Raw genomic sequence first — 23,295 nt, forward strand, 5'->3', positions numbered from 1 at the left:
AAAATACATTAGGACTATGAAAACCACAATGTGTATAATGCAAGCCATATAATCTGGAGAGTTTGACATGTATTCGTCGGAATAAAACATTTTCATTGACGATTTATTATCTTTAGCATCCAGATAATCGACTCGCTGTCTCTTAGCATCCAATATGCTCATAATATCGGCGTGATTCAGAATCGACTTATCCAATAAAATGGGCTTACCACTGAAATTAGTTAGATGTCCATAATCGTCAAACTATAAATGGGGATATTTAATGCAAATAAATATGTAAGATTGTAAATTCCATAAAGATAAATCAAAGAAACCAAATCAAATGACAAAAGATTGAATTAATCCTTAGAAGATTCCCTATGAGACTATAAGCTACCCAAAAGACTACTTACTACTACTAGAGGATCTTATAGAATACTTTTGATTAGGCTTAAAAATAAATACAACTTTATAACTTTGACAAAAGTACATAAATTACAGCACACACTTAGCTTTCCTAAGCGCACACTTAGCTTTCCTAAGGAAAGTTGTCAATTCGACCAGGTCGTCATGGAGTTCGTGATTGCCAAGCGACTATAGAGTAGAGTAGATAAACATTGATGGCAGAGTAAACAAAAATGTATAGGTTTTATATATGGATCTTACCAAGGCATCGGGATGTATTATATTCAAGAGATCAGCTGTCCATTCCCCCTTATGGGCTGTTTACCAATTGATGCCGTAAAAAGTATCGCCTTAAGATAAAGCGTTGCACCCTTAACTCGAGCCCTGTTCACACTTTAAATTATCCAAGAGTTAGTTTGCATTTTACTTGGGTTTGTCCAAATAACAAATTATCTTACACTGTAGCTACCCTACCCAATCCTCCAAAACACAAGCCCTTCTCATCGTCACCTGAGGGACACCGCTGACAGCTGGATCGTATCGGGCGTGCATATCATTATTATGTAAGATTGTGAAGCTAAGACACTGAACGTGTGAGAACAAGAATGTTAAAATTATTATAAAACGCAAAACTATTAAGCAATCCATGGAAAGAATCCAGTAAAGTTGCTATTATTTTATTGTTGAATGTAAACATGTTGCCAGATAAAACAAGTGTTACATTGTGAATCAAATTATACAAAATATATCGATTCTAGAATAACCGTGTGTTTTAAGCTTAAATTTATTCAGCTTGCCTGTGCTTATAAAGCAAAACAGCCTCTGGTTCTGTTTAACGTAATGTTTGCAGTCATGTATTGCAACAAGACGTAACATAACGAATTTTTCAATGACTCTGTTAAATGACAGTTCAGATTATTGTCCAATAGCGCTTAATACCATTTGAAACTGAAGGTGCTTTGAAGATCTTGCACGACAACGTTCAGAGCTTCTTTCCTCTCTCGAGCCCGCCAGACGCGTGTCCAATATATTTAGTGTTTGTCCACAAGATTTCAAGATGCCGATAAGTCAAATGCGAGCTGCTTGAGGTTTGTTCGTTCGCTTAATCGACTCAAGGCCATATTCAAGGTAAATATCGAATCAAAACAAATATCCTCAAAGATTGTGCACAACAAAATAATTTATACCTAATATTTGGCCTTTCTATATATCATTTTTCTTCAACGATTACATACATACATACATTCATACAAATTAGTTGTAGCTATAAGTTTATATAACTTTTTAAAACCAAATATAGTATACATACATTATGTTCTTCTTGATGATGGCAATGAGTCAGAGCATTAAAATTATGCACATAATTTAAATGACTTGAAATTCAAAAAAATACTATGACTATATACACATATTAGAATTAATTAAAAATACGATTTACTACAACTGTAAATAGCATCAATGCTAAGGAACTCAACGTGTTTTTTATGGAATCAGATCCCGACGATTTACTTTTGCCGGAGCCTATGAATTGGATGCGACCTTCGACATCGGGATAAATGTATTTACGTTCCTGCAGATATTGACGAACTGCTTCAACAATAGTTTTTTGCATACGTATGGACACAGGATTAACCCGATCAATCAGAACGTGTCCGTCGCCACCATCGACCAGAAACTGTGGCACAATCACCTTATAGTAGGCGCTGTCGTTCAGATAGCTGTACGATGGCACCAGGCAGTCGGCGCAGCGCACTTGCACAGACACAACTCGTTTACCCTCTGGCATATCTGGATTGTAGACCACGTGAATGCCGGATACTTGAAGGAATGCTCCATCTGAGTCCTTGAACCTAAGTGCAGCGGAACGCTCCAAAGCGATCCTCAAGGTTTTGCCAGTGATTCGTGTGATATAAAGATCGTTTTCAAAGGGCAGCACGGTAAGCAGATCACTCTGTGTTATAGTGCCATCGGGTTTTCGATCGATTGAACTACGTATACCTGAAATAAGAGAGTTAATACGTCAAAGTTGCTCTGAATTTATGGCACGAACTTACCGCCGCCTTGATGCAAGGCAATAGCTGCATCTGTCCAGTAATCACCGCCCTGATCTTCCAGTACACGGCTGAATATCATTGCATCCGTAATTAGATTTCCCATATTACACTCTACAGAACGACAATAGTTCTTACGGCCCTCCAAATACACTTTCGTATGGCCAACCACAGACTTCTCCAGGGCAGTAATATTCTCTCTGTACATCTCTAACAGATCTAGTACATCCTTCTCTTGCGCCACTCGAGCATCAAGTAATATCGGCGAGCCATCGAACTCAATGAGATTTCCATCTTTATCGAACTGTTAAAATTTCTCAATGTACATATATTTCATAGAACTGTTTTAGATTCGACTTACCTTCACATGCAATTTCCCCAAATACTTTGTGTAGGCGTAGGCCTGTACGACAAGAACTCGTTTTCCGCTCTTCTGTGTTATTATAGTCGGATATGGACCGTCAATACTTTCGACGCTTGGCTTTGTTCCATTGAACAAGAATGTGTTCGTATGTCCGCCTATGACGATATCGACTTCGGGACAGTTTTTAGCTATATCCTGATCCTTTTTATAACCAGAGTGTCCTAAAGCAATAATAATTCTATGGCCCTGTGCCTTAAGCCTAGCTGCCTCTGCGCTGAAATTAGAAAACTTATGTAAGACTTGGATATATATGTGCGTGAGAAAAAAGTGTTAATAGTTTTTTTTACTAGAAATTTTATTTCACAATTCTATTCTATTATCATAAAATTAGTTCATAGTACTTACTTGATAGAAACAATCTCCTCATTAAACTCCACATCGTTTTTTATTGAAAGCGATTTCGTGTCAGGTGTTAAATATCCAATCACAGCAATTTTTGTGCCATTTGCATCGAGTATAGTTGAATGGGCAAAATTTTTAGAGGCAGCTATTGCTGGTTCCTTGGTAAGGTTGAGATTGCAGGCCAAAACAGGAAAATTTACGTCATTCAGAAATGGTATTAGACCCTCTACCTTTTCATCAAACTCATGATTGCCCAGAGACTGCAATAAAAATATTATAAATTAATAAATCATTTAAGTGCATTTTAATAATGTGTTTCACCGTGGCATCTGGTTGCAGTCTGTTGAGAAAATCGCTGGCAATTTTATTTTTAAAGACTGCAAACCATGCGGTTCCGGTATACGTATCACCGGCATTCAAATAAAACACCGGAATTCCGCCATTTTTAGCCTCGGCACGATATTTGCGGACTCTGCAATAAAATAATATTCGTCAGTTGAGCAATAAAATATATTTAATACAATTTACTCATGGGCAATACGCGCAAAGCCGCCGAAACATTTATTGCTTTTGGCATCCTCCGGAGAACAGCTTTCGCTGTTGACATTCGTCTGCTCGAACCTCCCGTGCATATCATTGTTGTGGAGTATTAAGAACTCGGTGGCTACTACAGGCTTCACTTCTATAGGATTTGCCGTTATCCAATTGGTATGGAACCAGAGAAGTGCCAAATATTTCCATTGCATAATCATTTTATCTCTATATTCCTCTAATAAAGAAAAGAAAACATTACAATGGATATTTTATTGAAATTGTTAAGTTGTTGTCTCTTATAGGTTCTATACGATATGATAGAATATAAACACTTAAAATTATATAATATGCTAAATTTGCTGATTAAATATTCAACTATTTAACTATAGATTATCAAAGGTGTTTTGAATATACTCTATCGTGACATCCGTTTTTTCCCTAGATTATAGTTATACAATGAATCAATTACTCATAAATTGAAAAAGAGCAAAAACTGCTATCTATTAGGTTGTCAACGTATTGCCATGCGAAAAGATACAATTATAAATAATTTAGTAATTCAAGAGTCAATTATTAATGTAGTCTTTTATTCAACCTATCTTTTTTTACACAATTATCCGAAGTAAAAGTAAACAAATTTTTGCGTGATAATAATATCCATTAATTAAAGGGACTTTATTTGAACTATCATATAAGTTACATTTGTGTGCTTTTCGCATCTTTATTATCAAAGTTACTTGTCTAGCTTTGAGATAGTTCAAGCTTAATTTATTTGCAGTCTTCATAAACGACTTAATCAAATTTAAGTTTGCTGATTCCAAATGATTATTGTAGCTGTACATAGTATCATTTTATCTTTTTGTCAACTGCTAATTGGAAGACATAAACACGATTATATTATAAATATAAATGCATCTGTAGTTTCCTTCCATCATCTATTGACTAAGGGTAATAGTTTTATCTTTCATAAAACAAGTTATCTGTATTGCCTCTTTAACATTTATATCCGAGCAAGCCTCACACTGAGCGTTCCACTTTAATAAACAAGTTTTTGCTTTGAACAGTAAATATTTGTAGCCCAGCTAATTTGTTTATTTAACAATGATTTAAAATGTATTCAGTCTTATAGCGTATACTGCTTCCACCTCAAAAATTACGTTTTCATTTTCTATAGATGTCAATAACATTTAAATAAAATCTCCCGCTGTTTTTTCTTAAAATACCTTGCCGAGCTGCTTTTTACAAAAATTAAAATCTTAAACCTTAAATACCCGATAAACAAGGGTTTCATGTGTAGAAACAGAAATCAATTTAATGTTAATAACAATTAGTTTGTAGTATATATGTATATTTAATAACAATTAGTTTGTAGTATATATATTTACTACAAACTAATTGTTATTAACTTTATATAGCCCGATGATTGCCTTTAACGTTTTGTATTAATGTATGTACATATATTAAAGAACATTTACTTTAACAATTAGCCAATTTTATATTTTATTGCCACAGCAAATTAGTAATGATTTGAAGTGTTGTTTAGCATGAATATAAACTCATTTTGTAATTTTCAATAACATATTATATATTATGCCGTCAACATTCAAATAACTTAAAATAATCACATGAAAACCAATTTTCACGCTTCACAATTGCCATGACATGGAAAACTCAGAACCGTTACCTAACTTACAAGCAATTACTTTGAAAGCGGGTAACCACTCCACGAGAGCTTGTTTATTTTCTAATATACACTCAAATAGTACGTGTATGCACCCATGCCAAAGTCTTGTGTAAAGGCTACTTACAATAGGCAAATTCGAATCGATTATGAAAACTGTAAATTATTGGTTGCCTGGAAACAGGACCACTCCTCGCTGATGTAAACAAATGCTACTTCACATTCGCGAAGATCACAAAGCCAACTTGTTCGCGCTGCCAGCGAACCAACCGTCGAAGCCAACGTCCACAGTCGCACTGTCTGCGATTCGATGGCTTTCAAATGCCGCCAGAGAGTCGAGTGTGTTCAAACAAAGGCGCAGACCTCGTGCGCTCTTTGAGTGCACCGCCGATCGGTCGTTTATAGAAATTGTGATACACTTGCGGTTCTTATTGGTGCTGAGCAGAGTGGAGCGAAAACAACGCAAAGCACAGAGACCGGCGTGCTCTGTGACCTTTGAAAGAATAGAGAGTGAGATTAAGAATGCAATATAGACATGCTTAAATGAGAGCAGGCAAGATAATTTACGCTCTGTTTGAGTTGCCTTTCGATCGATCGCTAATTTAACGACATTTATACTACTTCTATTTCTGCTTGGCAAGCGAAACATCCACGCCAAATGAAGAGAAGCGATAAATAAGAGGTGAGCGGTCTGGCGCAGAAAGCCAAGGCGAGAACGTTTGGGTGAGGGAGAATGAGAGTGAGAGTAAGAATCTAATCTAAGAGAGTGTCCAAGTGAGAGTCTTAGTGATAAGGGGCATGGGAACGGAAGTATGAAATAAAGCACATCATTGGAATTACTTACAGTTGCGTTAGCTGTAGCATATCGACTCTTTAAGTGCGATATCAGACGCATGCATGCACAATTTATCTATATTTGTACAATCTACATACATACATACATATCTTGGGACGGTGTTCAAATTAGATTGAATAATTTTGTAATTCGCAGACGCATTGAATCGGAAATTAAAGTAAAGTGTCTGTGAAAAGGATTTAATTTTAGAGCGCACATTCTCCAGACCAACAGAAGAACCGAACACATGTCTAGTTTATGCAGGGCATATCACGATAAGCATACACAGTTTGATTCCATTTCATTCTAGTTTTGCCCGATCTGAATTTCATTTACTTACGCAAAATAATAACATTTTAAAATTGCAAAACATTCAAAGTGATAAAAAATTAACTTATCTCAAGTTGAGATTGGACTATAAGTTATTATGATAATAAACTTTACTACATGAACGTAATCTGTTAACGTCTCGATGGCTCTGTTCTAGTATTTGCCGCCACACGTGCTGCTATAAATATAAATGAGACGAAAGACTTTTCGATGGCTAGGTAATGCGTGGAATATTGTGCTAGAGATCTGTAAAGGCATTACGATATTTATTGTACATTCATCATCTAATAAATTCAAACTTTTGTATTATGTACATTTAACAGTTGGGATACGTATTCTGTTCAGACATATGTATGTAGTTACAGTTAGCTATAAACTAGTTAAAGAAACGTGTGATCAAGGAAGACAATAGAATCAAGGCCACAGAGCCAAAGATGCTACCAGCAGCATCCTTGGGTCCAATGATAACGATGCGACCCTCGATCTCGGGATAAACGTAATGGCGCGCCTCCAAGTATTCGCCAAATGCAAATTGATCGTTTTTCTGCAATAGCTCAGTGTGCGGGTTATTTTCTTCAGTGAGAACATAGCCATCGCCGCCGTTCAGTAAGAACTCCGATATGATGACATTATAGTAGGCAGACATGTTAAGGTTGCTATAGCTAGGCACATTGCACTCGGCACAGCGCACGAGAGCAGAGGTCACACGATGACCCTCCTCCATGTCGTAGTTGTACTCCACTCGCAAACCCGCAAACTGAAGAAAGCCTCCGTTCGAGTCAAGGTTTCGAACATACGCCGATCGCTCGAGGGCTGCATGCAATGTTTTTCCAGTTATGCGCGTCAAATAGAGCGTATTCTCGAAGGGAAGGGTTGTTATAATATCGCTGCCAGTAATCGAACCAATTGAGTTCTTGTCAATGGATGCTCGTATTCCTAAAAGAGAAACATATGAATCATATATCATGGGAATATAAAAATGTGCAATTGTATCAAACTTACCGCCTCCTTGGAGCAGAGCTATGGGTGCATCAGTCCAGTAGTCGCCGCCCTTGTACTCTAGCACCCGAGCGTGAACCATGGAATCGGCAATCAGATTGCCCAGATTACATTCCCTTAGGCGGCAAATATTGCCACCCTCTAGGGTGACCTTCGTGTAGCCCACGATTTTCTCCTCCAATCTCGTGATATTTGGCCGATAGACTTCGAGCAAATCTAACAGCTCTTGATCCTGAGACACTGATGCATTCAGCAGAATTGGTGCTCCGTCGAACTCAATTAAATTCCCCTCGGCATCGAACTAGCGTACAAGTGTAAATTTTCTACTGTATCAATCATACCATGTATAAGTCTAATCACAACTAACCTGCACGTGAATCTTTCCCAAGTATTTTGTGTAAGCATAAGCCTGAACCACTGGCACCTTTTTTCCGCTCTTCTGAACCACTGTGGTGGGATAGGGTCCTCGCACTGCTTCAGGATTGGCGTCGTTCTTGTCTGCAACAGGTTGATTGGCGTCCAAATAGGTGTGCGAATGACCACCAATGACTATATCCACCTCGGGACACTCTCTGGCAATATCCTGATCTTTTTGGTATCCGGAGTGACCCAAGGCAATAATAATTTTAATGCCCTGAGCCTTTAACTTCTCTGCTTCAGCACTGGAAGTAGATGATTTCGTTTTGATTTATCAAAACTATTACAAGAAAGACTCGAGCGAAATTACTTGATCGATACGATTTCCTCTGCAAATTCCACGTTGTTTTGGAAGGAAAGATCTTTGGTATCTGGAGTCAGGTAACCGATTACACCAATCTGAACTCCATTGCTCTCCAGTATCGTGGAGTTGGACAGTTTCTTAGCGGCAGCCAATCCCGGTTCCTTCGACAAGTCCAAATTGCAAGCCAACACAGGGAATTCCACGGCGTTAAGGAACGGAATTAGGCCTTCGACGTTCTTATCAAACTCGTGATTACCCAGCGACTATCAAATGGAAAATACGAACAAAACAATAAATTAAACAAATCAAATTTATAATCCGAATCGCACTCACAATAGCATCCGGCTGTAACATGTTGAGAAAGGCGCTCGTAATGTTGTCCTTAAAGACTGAGAACCAGGCTGTGCCGGTGTAGGTGTCACCTGCATTTAAATACAGCACAGGTGTGCCTCCCTTCTTGGCCTCCTCACGGTATTTGCGAACTCTGCAAGAATTTGAGTATATACCATGAATCATCGTTCAGTCGCGTCAAGTCGAATTACTCACTCGGTGGCAACACGTGCAAATCCGCCGTAGCACCTGTCCGTATTGGCATCCTCCTTGGAGCAAGTGCCTCCATTCTTGTTTGTCTGCTCAAATCTCGCGTGCATATCATTATTGTGCAAGATAATGAGCTCTGTTGCTACACTGGCCTTCGGAGTAATGGGATTGGCATAAGTGTGGCTCAACAGCAAAGTACATGCCACGATAATCAGCTGATAAGTCATACTCGACCTGAAGAGCTAAGTACATACATATGTACATAAACATACGTGGTATATATCAGGTTAATTTTTTTTTAATATAGCAATTCGATCTGAGATTTTAATTGCAACTGTCAGCAAATAAGTAAGTATAAGCTCTGCGCTCTGTGGGGCTGATCAATGCAGTGATAAGTCAATCAGAATAAACAATATATTCATTATCATTAATATCTAAGTAAAATTAAATGTCATATTCAATTCAGAAAAACTGTTATCTAAATCAGCTTATCAAAAACAAAAACCACAAAAACAATCAATCTTCAGGTTTATTATAGCGTCTAAATCTAATCACTGGGTATACTAAGCCATCGTACATGGCTGACGCGTATGTAATACGTGGAACGTCAGAACTCAAATTTTCGTTCATTCATATTGATTTATGATGTATGTTTTAGTTCTAATTCTATTTACTGTTACGTATAACAAATAGTTGGGCATATAATATGTACCGAGTACTATTGTTATATGTGAATGGCTAACAATTAGCGGATGTTTCTGCGTAGGCTAAAAGAATGAATCTATGCTGGAAGCTATATACCGCAAGTACTTTACTCTCTCTCTCTCTCTCTCTCACTCTCACTCTCTCATCTTTTGTTAGCACAATAATACAATTGACATTTGCACGATATCATCTGGCACGGGTAATTGCTCTTAAATTACTTTTACAGATCGCTGAAGCCGCTGCTACTTACATGCTCTTCTCGCACAATCCGCCAACAAACTGGCCCGAAATCGTATGGAGCAGCGGCTATAACCGAAACACTTGAACTGAGGAGCGAACGATTACGATACGAGCAGCGCGTGGTTGTGACTGCCTCTTTATTGTTGTTGATGTTTTTTCCCGTTTTTTTTTTTTTTTTTTTTTTTGTGTTTTTTTTTTTTTTTTTGGCTCTGTTTCAGGTAGTGGCAATGATTTTTAATAGCTGTATTGTATTTCGTTTTTGCTCAGTAGATACGAGCACTACGACTCTAATAATTATTGCTCTTTCCGATTATCTCTTCGAATTTGTATTAGTTTTTGTAGTTGTTGTTGCATTTGTCAAGCAGATAGAGCGCTTATCACCTGCCGAATCTGTATAGCAACTGGTGTCAATTCACTTAGCTAGCTGATAAAAAAGAAATGTATTCACAATTTGCAGAATATTATAAATATATAAATATGCTTGTATACCTATAGACAATACTGTCATTTCACAGGCACGAAAGGCCTACATACAAAGTGTCACTTATCCCAAACAGCTGCTTCAACAGAACGTGACGTTCCCACGCAAACATCAACAACAATCCAATCATACACATATGCTCTTTTCGTGTATTTGTTTCAGCTACTGTAACTTTCGCAACCGTTCAAATATGTGTACTCATACACATTCATAGCTCATATTTTAGTGTCAGCACGAAATACCAAAAAACAGCCGCTTTGTGAACTTGCAGTCACAAAAAGTTCAAGAATGTTTAAATAAAGATCTCTACAACAAACATTACACAGTCCAAACAAAAGTATGGTAACCAAAAATCGAACTATGCATTGCGAAAGCGTTTTGATTGTCCTTATATGGGACTATCATAGAAGCTCTTTAAAGTTGATCAAATGTACATATTTATTTATCACTGCGAGATTATCATTTAAATGCATTGATCAGCTGCTCTTAACCAACTCTCGAATTTTATATTAATATAAAATGATTTTTGGTTATTAAATTTCATCAAGTTTTGTTGGCCTGTGTTATTTATGTTTTCCAAAAACTTCTTCAGCTATCAATATTTGATTCGTCAATGTGACAACAAAGCAGCATGTTTGTGCTCCCAATTGTAAATCATCAGAAAATCTGAAATATGTATGTCTCTCTTTATCATTCAAATTTATTATGTATGTACATATGTATGTAGAATACTGGCACAGCGTACAGACTCGTATGCCTGAATATATAACATAAATTTTGTTTTTTCTAGTTGGCACAAAATATTTATTAGGCTTTCTTCCAGCTATGTATATGATGATGTTCTTAAGTTCTTAAAACGTCTGACAACTTCCGCACGGTAATATCTTAATACTTTTACTGATTGCTTCCATTTGCCACGGTATTTTACGTATCGGTTTATAATATTGAATTATATATAAGAGGTATTTGAACTAATTATAGGGTCATATTTGGTAATATAAATATGGTCCAGCAGAATTGATGCGGAATACCATTGCAAAGAAACAAATTTTTTTCAATTTGGGGTTTGCTTTTCTAATAATCATTAAAATCATAAGGATGAGCAGGTAAACATGACTAACAGAGCTTAACCCTCATCCTGATCATATTGTCTATTCTTAGGGAATTGTAGCGGCTTATCTGGTCAAACCATTGGATCGAGCTGCCAGTTGAATTTACTGAATTTTGTTTCCCTGTCTTTCTATCTCTTTCTCTTACTATGTGAGAGTGCTGAGCCCGGAGCAGAGAAGCCCGGTAGAGTTTTCAATTCTAGTATTTCCTTGGCCTCCACATTTTATAAAGTGTAAATAAATGGCGTTCCTATTTGCTTTGTTATATTCAATATGGAAATGACAACACTGATGTAAATAACTGTTTATCTTATCTCTGCAATGCGAATACTATTAGAGCAATCTAGATAGTCTGTTTAATTTATAAAATAATCAAGGCCACAATCATTATTTGACTATCGAGAAGTTCACCTAATTTACTTATGACACATTCTAGCTAAAAGTGCTAAAATATTTCATTATCACTTTATTCGTCATGAATTCAAAAAGTATTTATTTATTTATTATAAAAATAGTTTATAATAGATAATAACAAAACACATGAGTATAATTCCTTACTTGACTTTAAAAGGGATCAATAAATTTTATAAGATATATATATATATATATATATATATATATATATATATATATATATATATATATCTATATATATCTATATGTATATTATAATTAGTTAAAAAGGTATAGATATAGATATAGTGGAAATAGAAATGAATATTTATTGAGCATTTCTTGAGAATAATCTATGATTTTGTTATAACAATGCGATTCTCCATCCCGGTATAAATAAAGCTGTGACCCTCTAGGTACTGCTGTAGAGCACCCTTATCATCTTTCTCCAATAACTCAGTGAACTGATCTTGCTTTTCGATGAGTTTATATCCATCTCCGCCATTCAGATGAAAATCGGTCACAATAACGTTGTAGTATTCCGTTTCATTGAGTTTGCTGTAGGAAGGAACACTGCATTGGGCACAGAGTACTAGAGCGGAAGTTACTCGGTGTCCCTCAGCCTTATCGTAGTTGTACTCCACACGGATGCCAGATAATTGTTGAAAACCACCGTTGGAGTCTTTGTTCCGAACAGACGCTGAGTGCTCCAAGGCATTGAGCAGAGTCTTTCCGCTAATGCGTGTCACAAGCAGACGATTCTCAAAGGGAATCGTTTCAGCCATGTTTCTATAAGTTATGGAGCCATTAGCATTCTTATTGATGGAAGTGCGTATGCCTGAAAAATGTGGATTTTTCAATTGGGGAACCATCATTGATTTATCTACTCTGTACGTACCGCCACCCGGTATCAGAGCAATGGCTGCGTCAGTCCAATACTCGCCGCCCTTGCTTTCCAACATGCGAGAGTAGACCATAGAGTCGGCCATCAAATTACCCAGATTGCATTCTCGCCAGCGACACACATTACCTCCCTCGAGATGTACCTTAGTGCGGCCTATAACTTGCTTTCCCTTGGCCGTAATATTTGGACGTAAAGTATCCAGTAAATCCAGCATATCTTGCTCCTGTGCTACTGAGGCATTCAACAGAATTGGCTCACCAGCGAATTCAATTAAGTTTCCATCCGCATTGAACTAGACTCAAAACGCAGTTTATTTTAGGTAAATCGAATGAAAGTTCAGGTATTACCTTCACTTGCAACTTGCCCAAATACTTTGTGTTGGTGTAGGCCTGAACCACAGGAACCTTCTTTCCGCTCTTCTGAACCACTGTGGTCGGATAGGGTCCTCGCACTGCTTCAGGATTGGCGTCGTTCTTGTCTGCAACAGGTCGATTGGCGTCCAAATAGGTGTGCGTATGACCACCAACGACTATATCCACCTCGGGACAATCTCTGGCAATATCCTGATCCTTTTGGTATCCCGAGTGACCCAAGGCAATGATAATGTTGATCCCCTGTGCCTTTAGCTTTGCAGCCTCAGCACTTGAAATGAATCAGTGAAAATAGTTAAGAGCGACAACTACTAATGTATGCTCACTTTATGGATGTGATTTCCTCATTGAATTCTACATTGTTGATGTAGTCCTGCTTGGTTTTTGGCGTCAGATAGCCTATTATGCCAATTTTAGACCCGTTAATCTCCAGAACTGTAGAGTTGCTCAATTTATTAGTGGCAACCAGGTCGGGTTCCTTTGAATAGTCCAAATTCGACACAACAACTGGAGCGTTTATATCCTCCAGAAATGAGACAAGCCCTTCGATGCCGTTATCAAACTCGTGGTTCCCTAGACACTAAACCCGGCTATTAATATCAAACGGAGATCATTGTGGCAGTCAGTTGTCCTACCAGCGCATCCGGTTGAAGTTTGTTGAGAAAAGTGCTAGCAATTTTATCCTTAAAGATTGTGAACCAAAGAGTTCCGGTGAATGTATCACCTGCATTTAAGTATAATACGGGAGTACCGCCATTCTTAGCCTCCTCGCGATATTTTCGCACTCTGTAAAAATGTATAGATTTGTAGATATACGAATATAGCGGAAGTAAGTAGACAACTTTACACATGTGCTACCCTTGCAAAGCCACCGAAGCATTTATTCATGTTCGCATCTTTCTGAGTGCATACTGCGCCATATTTATTCGTCTGCTCGAATCTCGCGTGATTATCATTATTGTGGAGAATTGTGAATTCAACAACTTGTTTGATGGAGTCTTCGATGGGATTCGCGCGAATCAACGCAGCGAATAGCATGCAAAAATCTAAGATATGAAATAGCCTCATTTTGAAACTGAAATGAAAAATCTCATTCTTTAACGCTTTTATATAATTCTAGCTCAGTAACGCCTCAGTTCTGCTACGGCAATCAAGTAATCTTAAATAGACTTTGCAGATGCTTGCTCTAGTGAGCCAAATTTAAACCCTATTTGGATTACACTTTAAATCTAAATCTCAATCAAATGATTAAAATAGAAATCCATTGCCATGTCTCAGTCAGAATATATAAAGATCTGAAAAAGATCATCACACAACATTCAACTATAATTAAAATGAAATGAATGTTACGTACACGCTCACAATATAAATATGAACTGGGTATCGCTCTTTCTACTGCTTACTCTCTCTAATGCTTTACATATATGGAGGGTAGAGTAGCGTAATAATACAATAATACATGTTAATAATGTTATTAGAAAAAGTTAATGCTTTCTCTGTTATATCAAACTAATAACATTGTCATCTAACATCTACTGAGCATATTTAGGCTTGAGGAACATTTTTAAATATCCACAAAATATAGACAGTGTGTCTTACACTCAACTCTATGCACTCGTCCTACGATCTGGTAGTAAACTGAAATCAAATTGTTAGAAAACAGCATTTAAATCTATTTCAATCTCTTTCTGTCTCTCTCTTTCTTTTGCTAAACAGGTACCTCTGGCGATAAGTTGGCTCTATTTGTTGCAAAGAGCACGATCTGATAATTTCAATTGCTCAATGTACGGAAGCTTAAGTCTATCTCTCAACATTTAATTTGTATAATCACCAATTCACTTATTGCAATTAATTGTTAATTCTCAGAATTGATTTATAGATGATGAACTCAAAAATAAATGGAATGGCAATTTAATTTTTATGATATTATGATATATTTAAGATATATGTAATATTTTAAAATTATTATAATATATTAATAATAAAGTTATATTTCATAATATGAATAATAAAACCTTATCATATAATAAATAATAATATATTCAAATACAAAATATATAACATATTCAATAATCCAAACTGATCAATATTACTAGAAATTTATTGCATAATTTAATTGATATAGATGCTATAAAAGCCATATATTCAATATATATATTTCAATCTGTACTTTACTGCACACAGTATTAAGTCTCTATATTAAACTATCATTCATACGATCTAATCATAAATTTTAGTTGCTCCTAATATAAATAACTTTTGTGTTTGCTATAAAACACACTGAAAAAAAATTAGATTTTACCAAAAATATTTTTCCTCATAATGTACCTATGTTTTTAAAGAGATTCATAATATTGAGATTGATAATACCGTTATAAATTATATATAACTTCAATTGTTTGTATTCAAATAAAATAAATAAAGTTTATAAAGCAAACATTTTATTTATATCAATATTAATTAAGGTAGCTTAGTATAAGAAAATGTATATCATATTGATGATATAGGACCTTAGGTAATGCCATAGAGTTGCATAGTATTTCCACGTTATGTGAATCTAGATTTGCAGTGTATTTATAGGGTGTGCACTTATCATTACAATGACAGGTCAAAGCGTAGTCTGCAGCCATCGAAATCGAATCGAAGAAATGGCTGTGAAGCGTGCCAGCTGCAAATGCTTGGTGTGGCTAGCAACGACATGTCGAATGCGCTGCACTGTGCAACGGGGAAAGGGAGTAGAGCAGACGAATGTGAGGATGGCCGACTCAGAGGAACCGCCACGAGACAACAGAATAACTGGGCGAGGGTGAGCGGGAAGTGGACGAGATAGCAGGCCGCTGCAGTTAGAGAGCAGATTGTCAGGGGTTGCTTTCGATTGCAGCGCACATATCCTGCCTATATCCTGTTGCCTTCCCGCTCCAGCTGCCGGCAGCGGCCGACAAATTTAAACAGCTGCAACAATTTTTCGGTTGCCCTTTAGTTTCCAGCCTGGGCACATCCCTTAATGCCCGCCTGTCTCTTATTGCTGGTTGGGGTTGCTTTCAGGATCGCGCTCCCTGCAACAGCTCGGCTGGGGTGCATTGGACGCTCGACGTTCAGTTGTTGTGATCGCCAGGTGAACGAAGGTTGTGCCGCGGAGCAAAGCGAACTACAGTATACATTCGGAGCACGACGAAAACTGAAGAAGAGGATCTCCTATGTCTGGAAAATTGATTATGAAACGCAAACGAGCAGATCAGCTTAGGACTCAGCAAGCGGACCAGCAGCATCAGCAAGATGTGGACACTGAGTCGACTGCCGAGAAGCGCCACCGCTTGGAGCTGGATTCCAGATCTAATACACCACCCGTGCAGCAGTCGCATAGTCCAGCCATCGATGCTGGCGATGCGCCGAATAGCATTTTGCTTGAGGCACTGCAAAAGATCATGGAGTTGCAGTCAGAGCTGGATTCGTTCGAACACGATTTGGATGAGCGGGAGGCCGGTGCGTTTGATAGCGATGAAGAAGTGCAAGCAGATGCCGAGGTGGCAGCCAACTTTCCACCCCAACCCGCAGTCCCAAATCGACGCAGTGAGGCCGAAGCATTAGGCTTTGCCATGTGCGCACGCGAAACGTTGCTTTTTCTGCAAAGCGAGGGCATCTCCACGGAGTCCGTGCTGTACAAGGCGCTACTCGGAAAGCTGGTGGGCCAGAGCGATGGACTACTGCATGCCTAAGCAGAGGAGCACTAACAAGTCCCGATTTGGGACATTCTAGTCAATTTACTGCAATTATATTGTACGTAAAACGAATATAGCAAAAGGAGTTGGGCCTCAGACAGCATACGTTATGGGTTCCAGCACTTTTTACAAATTCTAGTTTTAAGTCAATTAACTCTAGTCGGTTATTGTACAGCAATATAAAAACTAATTTAAGTTTATTGAATAAATTATAAAAAATAAATATACACTTTAAAACATCCTCGATTCCCTCTTTCTGTTGAGGCAAAAAATTAATTACAATTTTTTATAGAGAACTTGTAGATGGATATATCTCACTTCTGGTTTGTGTCTTTGCTAAATAAGGTGACATAATCAGCAGCCTATGACAGCAAGCAAATTTCAAAAATTGAATTTCTCAAATTGACAAAACGAAACTAAATAAAAAATCATGTTTCATATATGTATTTCTCTTATCCTTTTAAATAATGCGTACACAACAAGGTTTTCAGCATACATTTTAAATATTTTTATTATTATTTTCATTATTTAATTGTACATGAAATAATTAATGAGAATAACTCAATATTTGTTTGTCTTCGTAGTTTTATTGTTTAAACATTTTAGGGCGGGGAAGTTTTTTATTTAGTATTGAATATTATTGTTTGTATTGTAAATTGTATTTTAACTTGCCATTCAATTTAAGTATCTTTTACATATATAAACATATATGTATATGTATATCATTAAAGTTCAGTATTATGGTTTAGGGAACCGATTTTAAGTATGTTTTGTTTATTATTTCTATAATAACAATAATTACTTGAAATAAATGTATGTATCTTCTTTTTTACTGATATTGTTTTACAAACTAGATTTTAATTGTTTTTAACAATTTAACGTTCACATGGTTATAAGTAAATATTTTTCTTGCTTTCTTTTTTGTTGGACAAGATATTCAATTATCTGTTTTCGTTATGAATACACATCACTAACAATAGGTTAGAGTTTTTATTTTATATATTTATATATTTGTATCAATTAGCTCAGCTTATAAGTCATACAAAATAATAGTAATAATAGAAAATCATTGAGAGGGGCTTTCAAAATTATTCGAACTTCGACTTATTCGACTTCGTCTATCGAACTGGAAGATTGTGTTTCAGAAAATATTATTGCTCCATTGATTACATTTGGCACAAACTGTCTTTCGTTTTTTCTAGTTATTTCACACTCTATTTTTATTTTGGCATGTGCTGTATATCTTTTGGGGAAATATTTTTGCTTTTCATCGCACAATTTTTTAGGCAATATGCAATAAATTAGTTTACGCAAGCTTACTAAAGTAGAAAATACAATTGGGAATTATGTTTTTGAGCTTTTTGACTTCGCAGACAATAAGTTATGTAAATTCAATGAGTATTATTTTCGTTTTTAATAGTTTTGTTTGTTGTTTTAATAAAGTAATCATTTGCAGCATTATCCACATATGGGCTTCGTCTCACAATTTCTGAATAATATAAATACGTATTGTATATTAAGTTATCGAGTATTTGTTCATATTAATATTTTATAAATATATTTTTAGTTTTACTTTTATTTTTATGTTGTCAATCGTTTTTTTTTTTTTTATTTTTAGTTATTCGAATGTAAATATTCAATTCTGTATTTGTATATATAGTTATATTTAATTTATTTTAAATGTGCCCAGTTATATAGTTTTAAGTAATTAATCTCATAGATTTCCAGCCCTACTGCTCCACTGCAGTGCACAATCACACATACATATATATATCCTTAAATATATATACATGTCCGATCTTCAGTATATAAATGTTAACAAGCAAAATAACCTGTGGGATTATTGTAAGTTGTAAAAACCATTGATTTATATTAATATTCGAATTAATTTTCTATTTATAACTGCATTTTTAGTTTTAGTTTAGATTAGTTTTTAAGAAATGCATTTCTATTCTGAAGATCGAGCATAATATACAGAAATATATATGTATGTACGTATTCGAGAAATGTTTACAGTTTGTTGTTCAAGCCGATTTATAATATTTATAATAAATATATGTATATTAGTATTTTTTTATTATATGTATATGTAAGTTAAAGTATCATAGCCAGCTTTAAGCTGACCTTTCTAATTATTTAACGGTCTCTTGATAATTTGTTATTTATGCACGCACTTTTATTACGAATATCTTAAAGATGTTTTGCTCTTCGTGTAAATATAGATTAAAAAACCGGACAATATATCCTTGGCATAAATTGTCTGTCGTTCATCGTCCATCAGCCAACACAAGGTTAAAATATCAATTTGTTGATCCAGCTGTATTATCATCCAACGGTTTCCTTGCACTCAAAAAAATATATATATTACATATATATTATATTAATTATTTTAATATATATATTGTATATGTTTGTATCTAGTATATACACGTATGTATATATAAGTATGTATATATATTAGAGGTTTCGTTTGTAAATATTCTTTCCATTTAGTGTACAAAGTATTTGTGATGTTGCTCTCGATTTGTTGTGGTTGCTTGTTTCTTGTTGTTATTGTTTAACTGTATTTTGTTATTGTATCTGTTTAGTGGTTCAATGTGGTTTAGAGAAACTGCACTGGCAAGAACGGAATCTCACGAATATGAAGCGAAGGAATGGAAGGGCTGTAAGAGAATGCAAGTATTAAGAGTATTTAGAGATTAGAGAAATGTCAATTGTGTTCTCGGATTGTGGTGTATTACGTCAGCAGCGCCTATTTGTGAATGCAAACAAATAGTTTATCATGATAATAAATATTGATATATAATTGAGTATATGCATTGGATATGTATATTGCAACAAGCAGGCATAATTTTGAACTCTGTCTACGTATTTACATCTCAAATAGTTGCTGTGACATGCGCTTTGGCTGTGCAAGGAATCATGAAGGAATACTGCACTGGACTGAACAAGGGATGGTTGTAATATCCATTTGATTAACTGTGCTCTGAACTGCTTTTTGTTTTGCTTTGTTCAATACCTTACTAATAGCATACTGGACGCAGTTAAAGTTGTTGTGTTGTTTTGGGTATGTTGCATGTTGTTCTTGTTTTTGCTGCCTAATGTGTGAATGTTGTTGTTGTTGTTGTTGTTGTTTTGGCTGTTCATGTTATTCTGGCTGTTGCTGTGGATGGTGCGTTTGCCGGCAACTGCAGCACTCATTTGGCCATACATCACATTCGCAGATATAGAATCTGATTTAATATTCACATCGTTGGAACTGATTTTATTATTCCTATTTAAATGATTGTTGTTATTGTTGTTGTTTTTGTTGTAACTGTTGTGCGGTGGGAAATTTTGTAGTGAATGTTGTTGTTGCTGTTGTTCATGTTGCACTGTCAACAATTGTTGTGGAATATGTTGTTGTGTCTGTTGTTGCTGCTTCTGCTTCTGCATTATAAAATACTCATTATTATTATCAGAATACATCAATTCAAAGTAATTGCAATATGCCTCGTCTCTGGCTGTTACCTTGTGGCTGCCATTGCTGTTGCCCTTTTTGTTGTCATCTGCCTTTTGGTTGTTGTTGCACTCCACTTGCACAAGGCTGCTGCTGCGTTTGTTGTTGTTGTGGTTCCTGTTGCTACTGTTGTTGATGAATCGGGTCATATAGTGGGGTTTCGGTATGGGACTTGTCACACTCCTTATGCTTCTCACACCATCTCCATTGCTCGCGTTTCTCGAACCCAACAAATTTCACCTGTTAACATGACTGCGATTGTGGTTCGAATTTATACCTGTTGCATTGTTCGGATTTGATGACGCTACGGAGCCACTAGCTGCAAAGATACAAGCCTGTATTTAGTTACTCAAACTTAAATAATTTTCTATCATAAAATACAAAGAGTTTACTTAAACGAACTAGAATAATTAATGTTGGCTGATGAAAAGTTGAGCTGCAACTCTAATATTGCCTATATAAAACCTCTTCTTATGTACCTGCGTATCCAGGTGAATGTTGATAGTAATCCCTTCGAGAGTAATCCGTTTCATAATCTTGAGTTTCATAGTGACCGCCACGAGTTCCTCCACTGACGCCGCTGATGTTGCCAACGCCGCCCAATATGTTGTTGGGCGGTCCGTGAGGCCCATGGGCGTGTCCACCGTGCGATGCATAGCTGTAGGCGTCATAGGTTTGATGCGGATCATAGGAAATGCCGTCGTCATAGCCCCGCCTACAAAATACCAATTAAAATAGTATCATAAGCTATTGGTGGCTGAATTAATTTATTTTAAGCTCACCCGTAAGTTTCATCCATTGCTGTTCTGGCCTTCTCTAGGATGGACATGACCTTCTGCTTGGGCGCCAGGACATTTTTGCTAAACGACGCTTGTTGCGAACTTCTGCGTATTAAAAGAAGTTCGAGTTAGGCCAACAGCTAATCTCTAATGCAACTATAACACTTACCTGTAGTTGTGATGAGCCGAATTTTTCGACATACTGGAGCCACCACCGCCACCACTTGAGTTAACCAGACCCTGACCCCCCATGGCATTAGCGCCGATGCCGGCGTTCTGCATATGCGCAATTTTCTTGTAGTTACTCTTGGAATTGGAGTCGTTGTCATTTAGGCTAGTGCTATCCATCAGCTCACGCAGTTGCTCCTGCCGTATAATATCGTTGCTATCCGGTATAAGATATTTGCGCAGCTCGGCCATGGCATACGCGATGCGCGCATATGCCTCTGCGGGTGGCGCAATCGTTGATATCTCCACGTGCAGGTCGCTGTTCAGGTGAGCGTACTTGGGATCCTTTGAGCTGCGTAGCTCCTCTTCCTTGGCACGATCCCTCATCGAGTTGCGACCAAGCACCGTCATCTTGCACAGCGTTTCCTCCTGCAGGCGACGCAATGAGTTGCCCTTGGGGCCAAGCAGCTTGCCCACAAAGTTGAACTGCAAGAAAAGAGATTTGAGTGTTAACATTTGTACATAAAAGATAGATATATCAAAAATTTGAATAATCTTATAGATTAATTATAAAAATATATCATCTAAATAGTCCTCCTAGCCAATTGAATTCAAATCTTAAGCGACAGATCATCTTATATATAGTTAGATTACATAGAACTGTATATAACAATTCATTTTGGCTACAATGAATATCTAGTCGTAAATCACCTTCGGATGCTCGCGTATGGGCACCAACACCCGCTGCGATATGCGCAGTGGCTTCTCCCGGTATATGTCTGCATACTTTTGTTCCCGCGACGGAATGCGTCCAGTTGTCTGCACCTTTTCAATCTCTGCAAAACACCAAATTGTACTATTTGCCATATAAACTGAACTTAAGAAACACGCTCACCGCCTTCCAAGAGCTTCTCGGCAATGGGAAACTTCCGATCCATGCGATTCTTCTCGGCCATGCAATCGCGTATGTACTCGCTGGCCTTTTCGTTCAGCTGCACATTGCCGCTACCCTCGGGGCCGCCATGATCGCGATCGCGATGATCGTGGACATTGCTGTCGCCATTGTGGGCGCCGCCGCCGCTGCTGCCTATGCTCTTGCGTGGTTTTCCACCACCACCTCCGCCAACATACTCATTGCTGTCGTCCTCATTATATGCGGAATAGTCGCCGTTGCTGTCGTACTTTTCGGTCATGTTTATGGGTCAATCAGGTGGCAAGTCAGCGTTTGATTTGGCTAATGGATACTCAATGACCCGCACGGCAACTACAATAATCAATCAACTAATTGTTAAATGTAAGTATATACATATATATAGGTATATGTATATATTTATATGTATTTATATTTCAACCCTTTGACAAAGTCTCACTTAAATCAGTTTTCATAGGCGCATTCAAAATCAAATGCAGCTACTTCTCCCCACCTACCCGCTTATACACACACTAACACACACGCACACATTCATTCGCATACAGCAAAGCAAAAACAACCACCGTGCGAAATTCAAAGTCAATTTGTTGCCGAAAGACAGGAGAGACCGGTAAAAACGCACATTAAAGCAATTTTATTTCATTTCGTTTTCAATTTATACACGATTTCTGATCTTTGCCAGCTTGTTGGCCACTTTTTGCCACTCTCTGGCTTGTTCAACCGTCCGTCCGTTCGTCGACTTCGCTGTCTGTCCTGCTGCTGCACTTTCACTTTTCAGTGGGACGCAGTTGTTTCCACCTACGTACACATACATTTATTGCATTTTCTTGATATTTTAGCCAAGACGGTTGAGATCTTTAAGATCACTTTTTCTATAGCACTTCACTTTATTGCTTTCCAGTATGCAAAATTCAGGTATTTAAAATCTATTTTCTAAACGTTTTTGCACGGAATATGTTTCCATATTTTCTTTATGCAATGGCTGGCAATAAAGTTTTGGTTTTCGCGAGGGCTGCAGATTCGCGAAAACAATGCACAGCAAAAGAGAGCTGCAGCCAAGTTAGCTTTCATTCGAAATTCGAAAATCAGCTGAGCGAGAGTTTCAAAGGTTGATGTCTAAACTAAGAGAATTGAATCCACACTTAACGAAATGCA

At 37.0% G+C, this 23,295-nt stretch overlaps 5 protein-coding genes across 11 annotated transcripts in view; 1 reads left to right on the top strand and 4 right to left on the bottom strand.

Moving 5' to 3' along the window:
* Nucleotides 1-9,956, bottom strand: part of LOC108654630 (protein 5NUC) — a 124,068-nt gene extending 114,112 nt beyond the window's left edge. Inside the window, exons 1-7 of one of the 2 annotated variants that reach the window (XM_089261247.1) lie at nucleotides 9,797-9,956; nucleotides 8,848-9,083; nucleotides 8,635-8,785; nucleotides 8,308-8,564; nucleotides 7,948-8,242; nucleotides 7,584-7,881; nucleotides 6,945-7,517 (exon numbers count right to left, since the gene is read on the bottom strand). In XM_089261247.1, the coding sequence (XP_089117373.1) occupies nucleotides 6,958-7,517; nucleotides 7,584-7,881; nucleotides 7,948-8,242; nucleotides 8,308-8,564; nucleotides 8,635-8,785; nucleotides 8,848-9,068 (1,782 nt within the window). In that variant the 5' untranslated portion in view covers nucleotides 9,069-9,083; nucleotides 9,797-9,956 and the 3' untranslated portion in view covers nucleotides 6,945-6,957. Of the gene's footprint in view, nucleotides 1-6,812; nucleotides 7,518-7,583; nucleotides 7,882-7,947; nucleotides 8,243-8,307; nucleotides 8,565-8,634; nucleotides 8,786-8,847; nucleotides 9,084-9,796 lie in introns of those variants that run through there. The other variant, XM_018106106.3, reaches the window with a different exon arrangement.
* LOC108654637 (protein 5NUC) lies at nucleotides 1,546-5,905 on the bottom strand. 4 transcript variants are annotated; one of them, XM_089261662.1, is made up of 7 exons: nucleotides 5,687-5,905; nucleotides 3,730-3,968; nucleotides 3,523-3,673; nucleotides 3,205-3,461; nucleotides 2,797-3,073; nucleotides 2,439-2,739; nucleotides 1,546-2,382 (listed from the first exon to the last, which is right to left on the bottom strand). In XM_089261662.1, the coding sequence occupies exons 2-7, from the start codon at nucleotides 3,951-3,953 to the stop codon at nucleotides 1,802-1,804; spliced, it is 1,791 nt and encodes a 596-aa protein (XP_089117788.1). In that variant the 5' UTR covers nucleotides 3,954-3,968; nucleotides 5,687-5,905; the 3' UTR covers nucleotides 1,546-1,801. The 4 variants fall into 4 exon arrangements, with proteins under 4 accessions (XP_089117788.1, XP_089117787.1, XP_030238064.1 ...); XM_089261661.1 differs by having other exon boundaries at nucleotides 3,730-3,970; nucleotides 5,544-5,905; XM_030382204.2 differs by having other exon boundaries at nucleotides 5,429-5,905.
* Nucleotides 9,957-12,075: 2,119 nt separating the features above from the next.
* Nucleotides 12,076-14,148, bottom strand: LOC108652856 (protein 5NUC). Of its 2 annotated transcripts, none has more exons than XM_030382205.2 (6): nucleotides 13,892-14,148; nucleotides 13,680-13,830; nucleotides 13,371-13,624; nucleotides 13,021-13,315; nucleotides 12,668-12,965; nucleotides 12,076-12,607 (listed from the first exon to the last, which is right to left on the bottom strand). In XM_030382205.2, the coding sequence occupies exons 1-6, from the start codon at nucleotides 14,110-14,112 to the stop codon at nucleotides 12,123-12,125; spliced, it is 1,704 nt and encodes a 567-aa protein (XP_030238065.1). In that variant the 5' UTR covers nucleotides 14,113-14,148; the 3' UTR covers nucleotides 12,076-12,122. The 2 variants fall into 2 exon arrangements, with proteins under 2 accessions (XP_030238065.1, XP_030238066.1); XM_030382206.2 differs by having other exon boundaries at nucleotides 13,887-14,060.
* Nucleotides 14,149-16,104: 1,956 nt separating this feature from the next.
* Nucleotides 16,105-16,998, top strand: insb (insensible). The gene has a single exon (XM_018106113.3). The coding sequence runs from the start codon at nucleotides 16,242-16,244 to the stop codon at nucleotides 16,758-16,760; it is 519 nt and encodes a 172-aa protein (XP_017961602.1). The 5' UTR covers nucleotides 16,105-16,241; the 3' UTR covers nucleotides 16,761-16,998.
* Nucleotides 16,999-19,911: 2,913 nt separating this feature from the next.
* Nucleotides 19,912-23,176, bottom strand: qkr54B (quaking related 54B). Of its 2 annotated transcripts, none has more exons than XM_018106110.3 (8): nucleotides 22,953-23,176; nucleotides 22,105-22,473; nucleotides 21,921-22,045; nucleotides 21,211-21,695; nucleotides 21,045-21,146; nucleotides 20,742-20,977; nucleotides 20,274-20,581; nucleotides 19,912-20,192 (listed from the first exon to the last, which is right to left on the bottom strand). In XM_018106110.3, the coding sequence occupies exons 2-7, from the start codon at nucleotides 22,400-22,402 to the stop codon at nucleotides 20,499-20,501; spliced, it is 1,329 nt and encodes a 442-aa protein (XP_017961599.1). In that variant the 5' UTR covers nucleotides 22,403-22,473; nucleotides 22,953-23,176; the 3' UTR covers nucleotides 19,912-20,192; nucleotides 20,274-20,498. The 2 variants fall into 2 exon arrangements, with proteins under 2 accessions (XP_017961599.1, XP_017961600.1); XM_018106111.3 differs by having other exon boundaries at nucleotides 22,947-23,176.
* Between the last annotated feature and the right edge of the window lie 119 nt (nucleotides 23,177-23,295).

Source organism: Drosophila navojoa, chromosome 5, assembly GCF_054131105.1.
Source record: "Drosophila navojoa isolate 15081-1374.11 chromosome 5, UAZ_NAV_1.0, whole genome shotgun sequence".
In the NCBI taxonomy this organism is placed as follows: domain Eukaryota; kingdom Metazoa; phylum Arthropoda; class Insecta; order Diptera; family Drosophilidae; genus Drosophila; species Drosophila navojoa.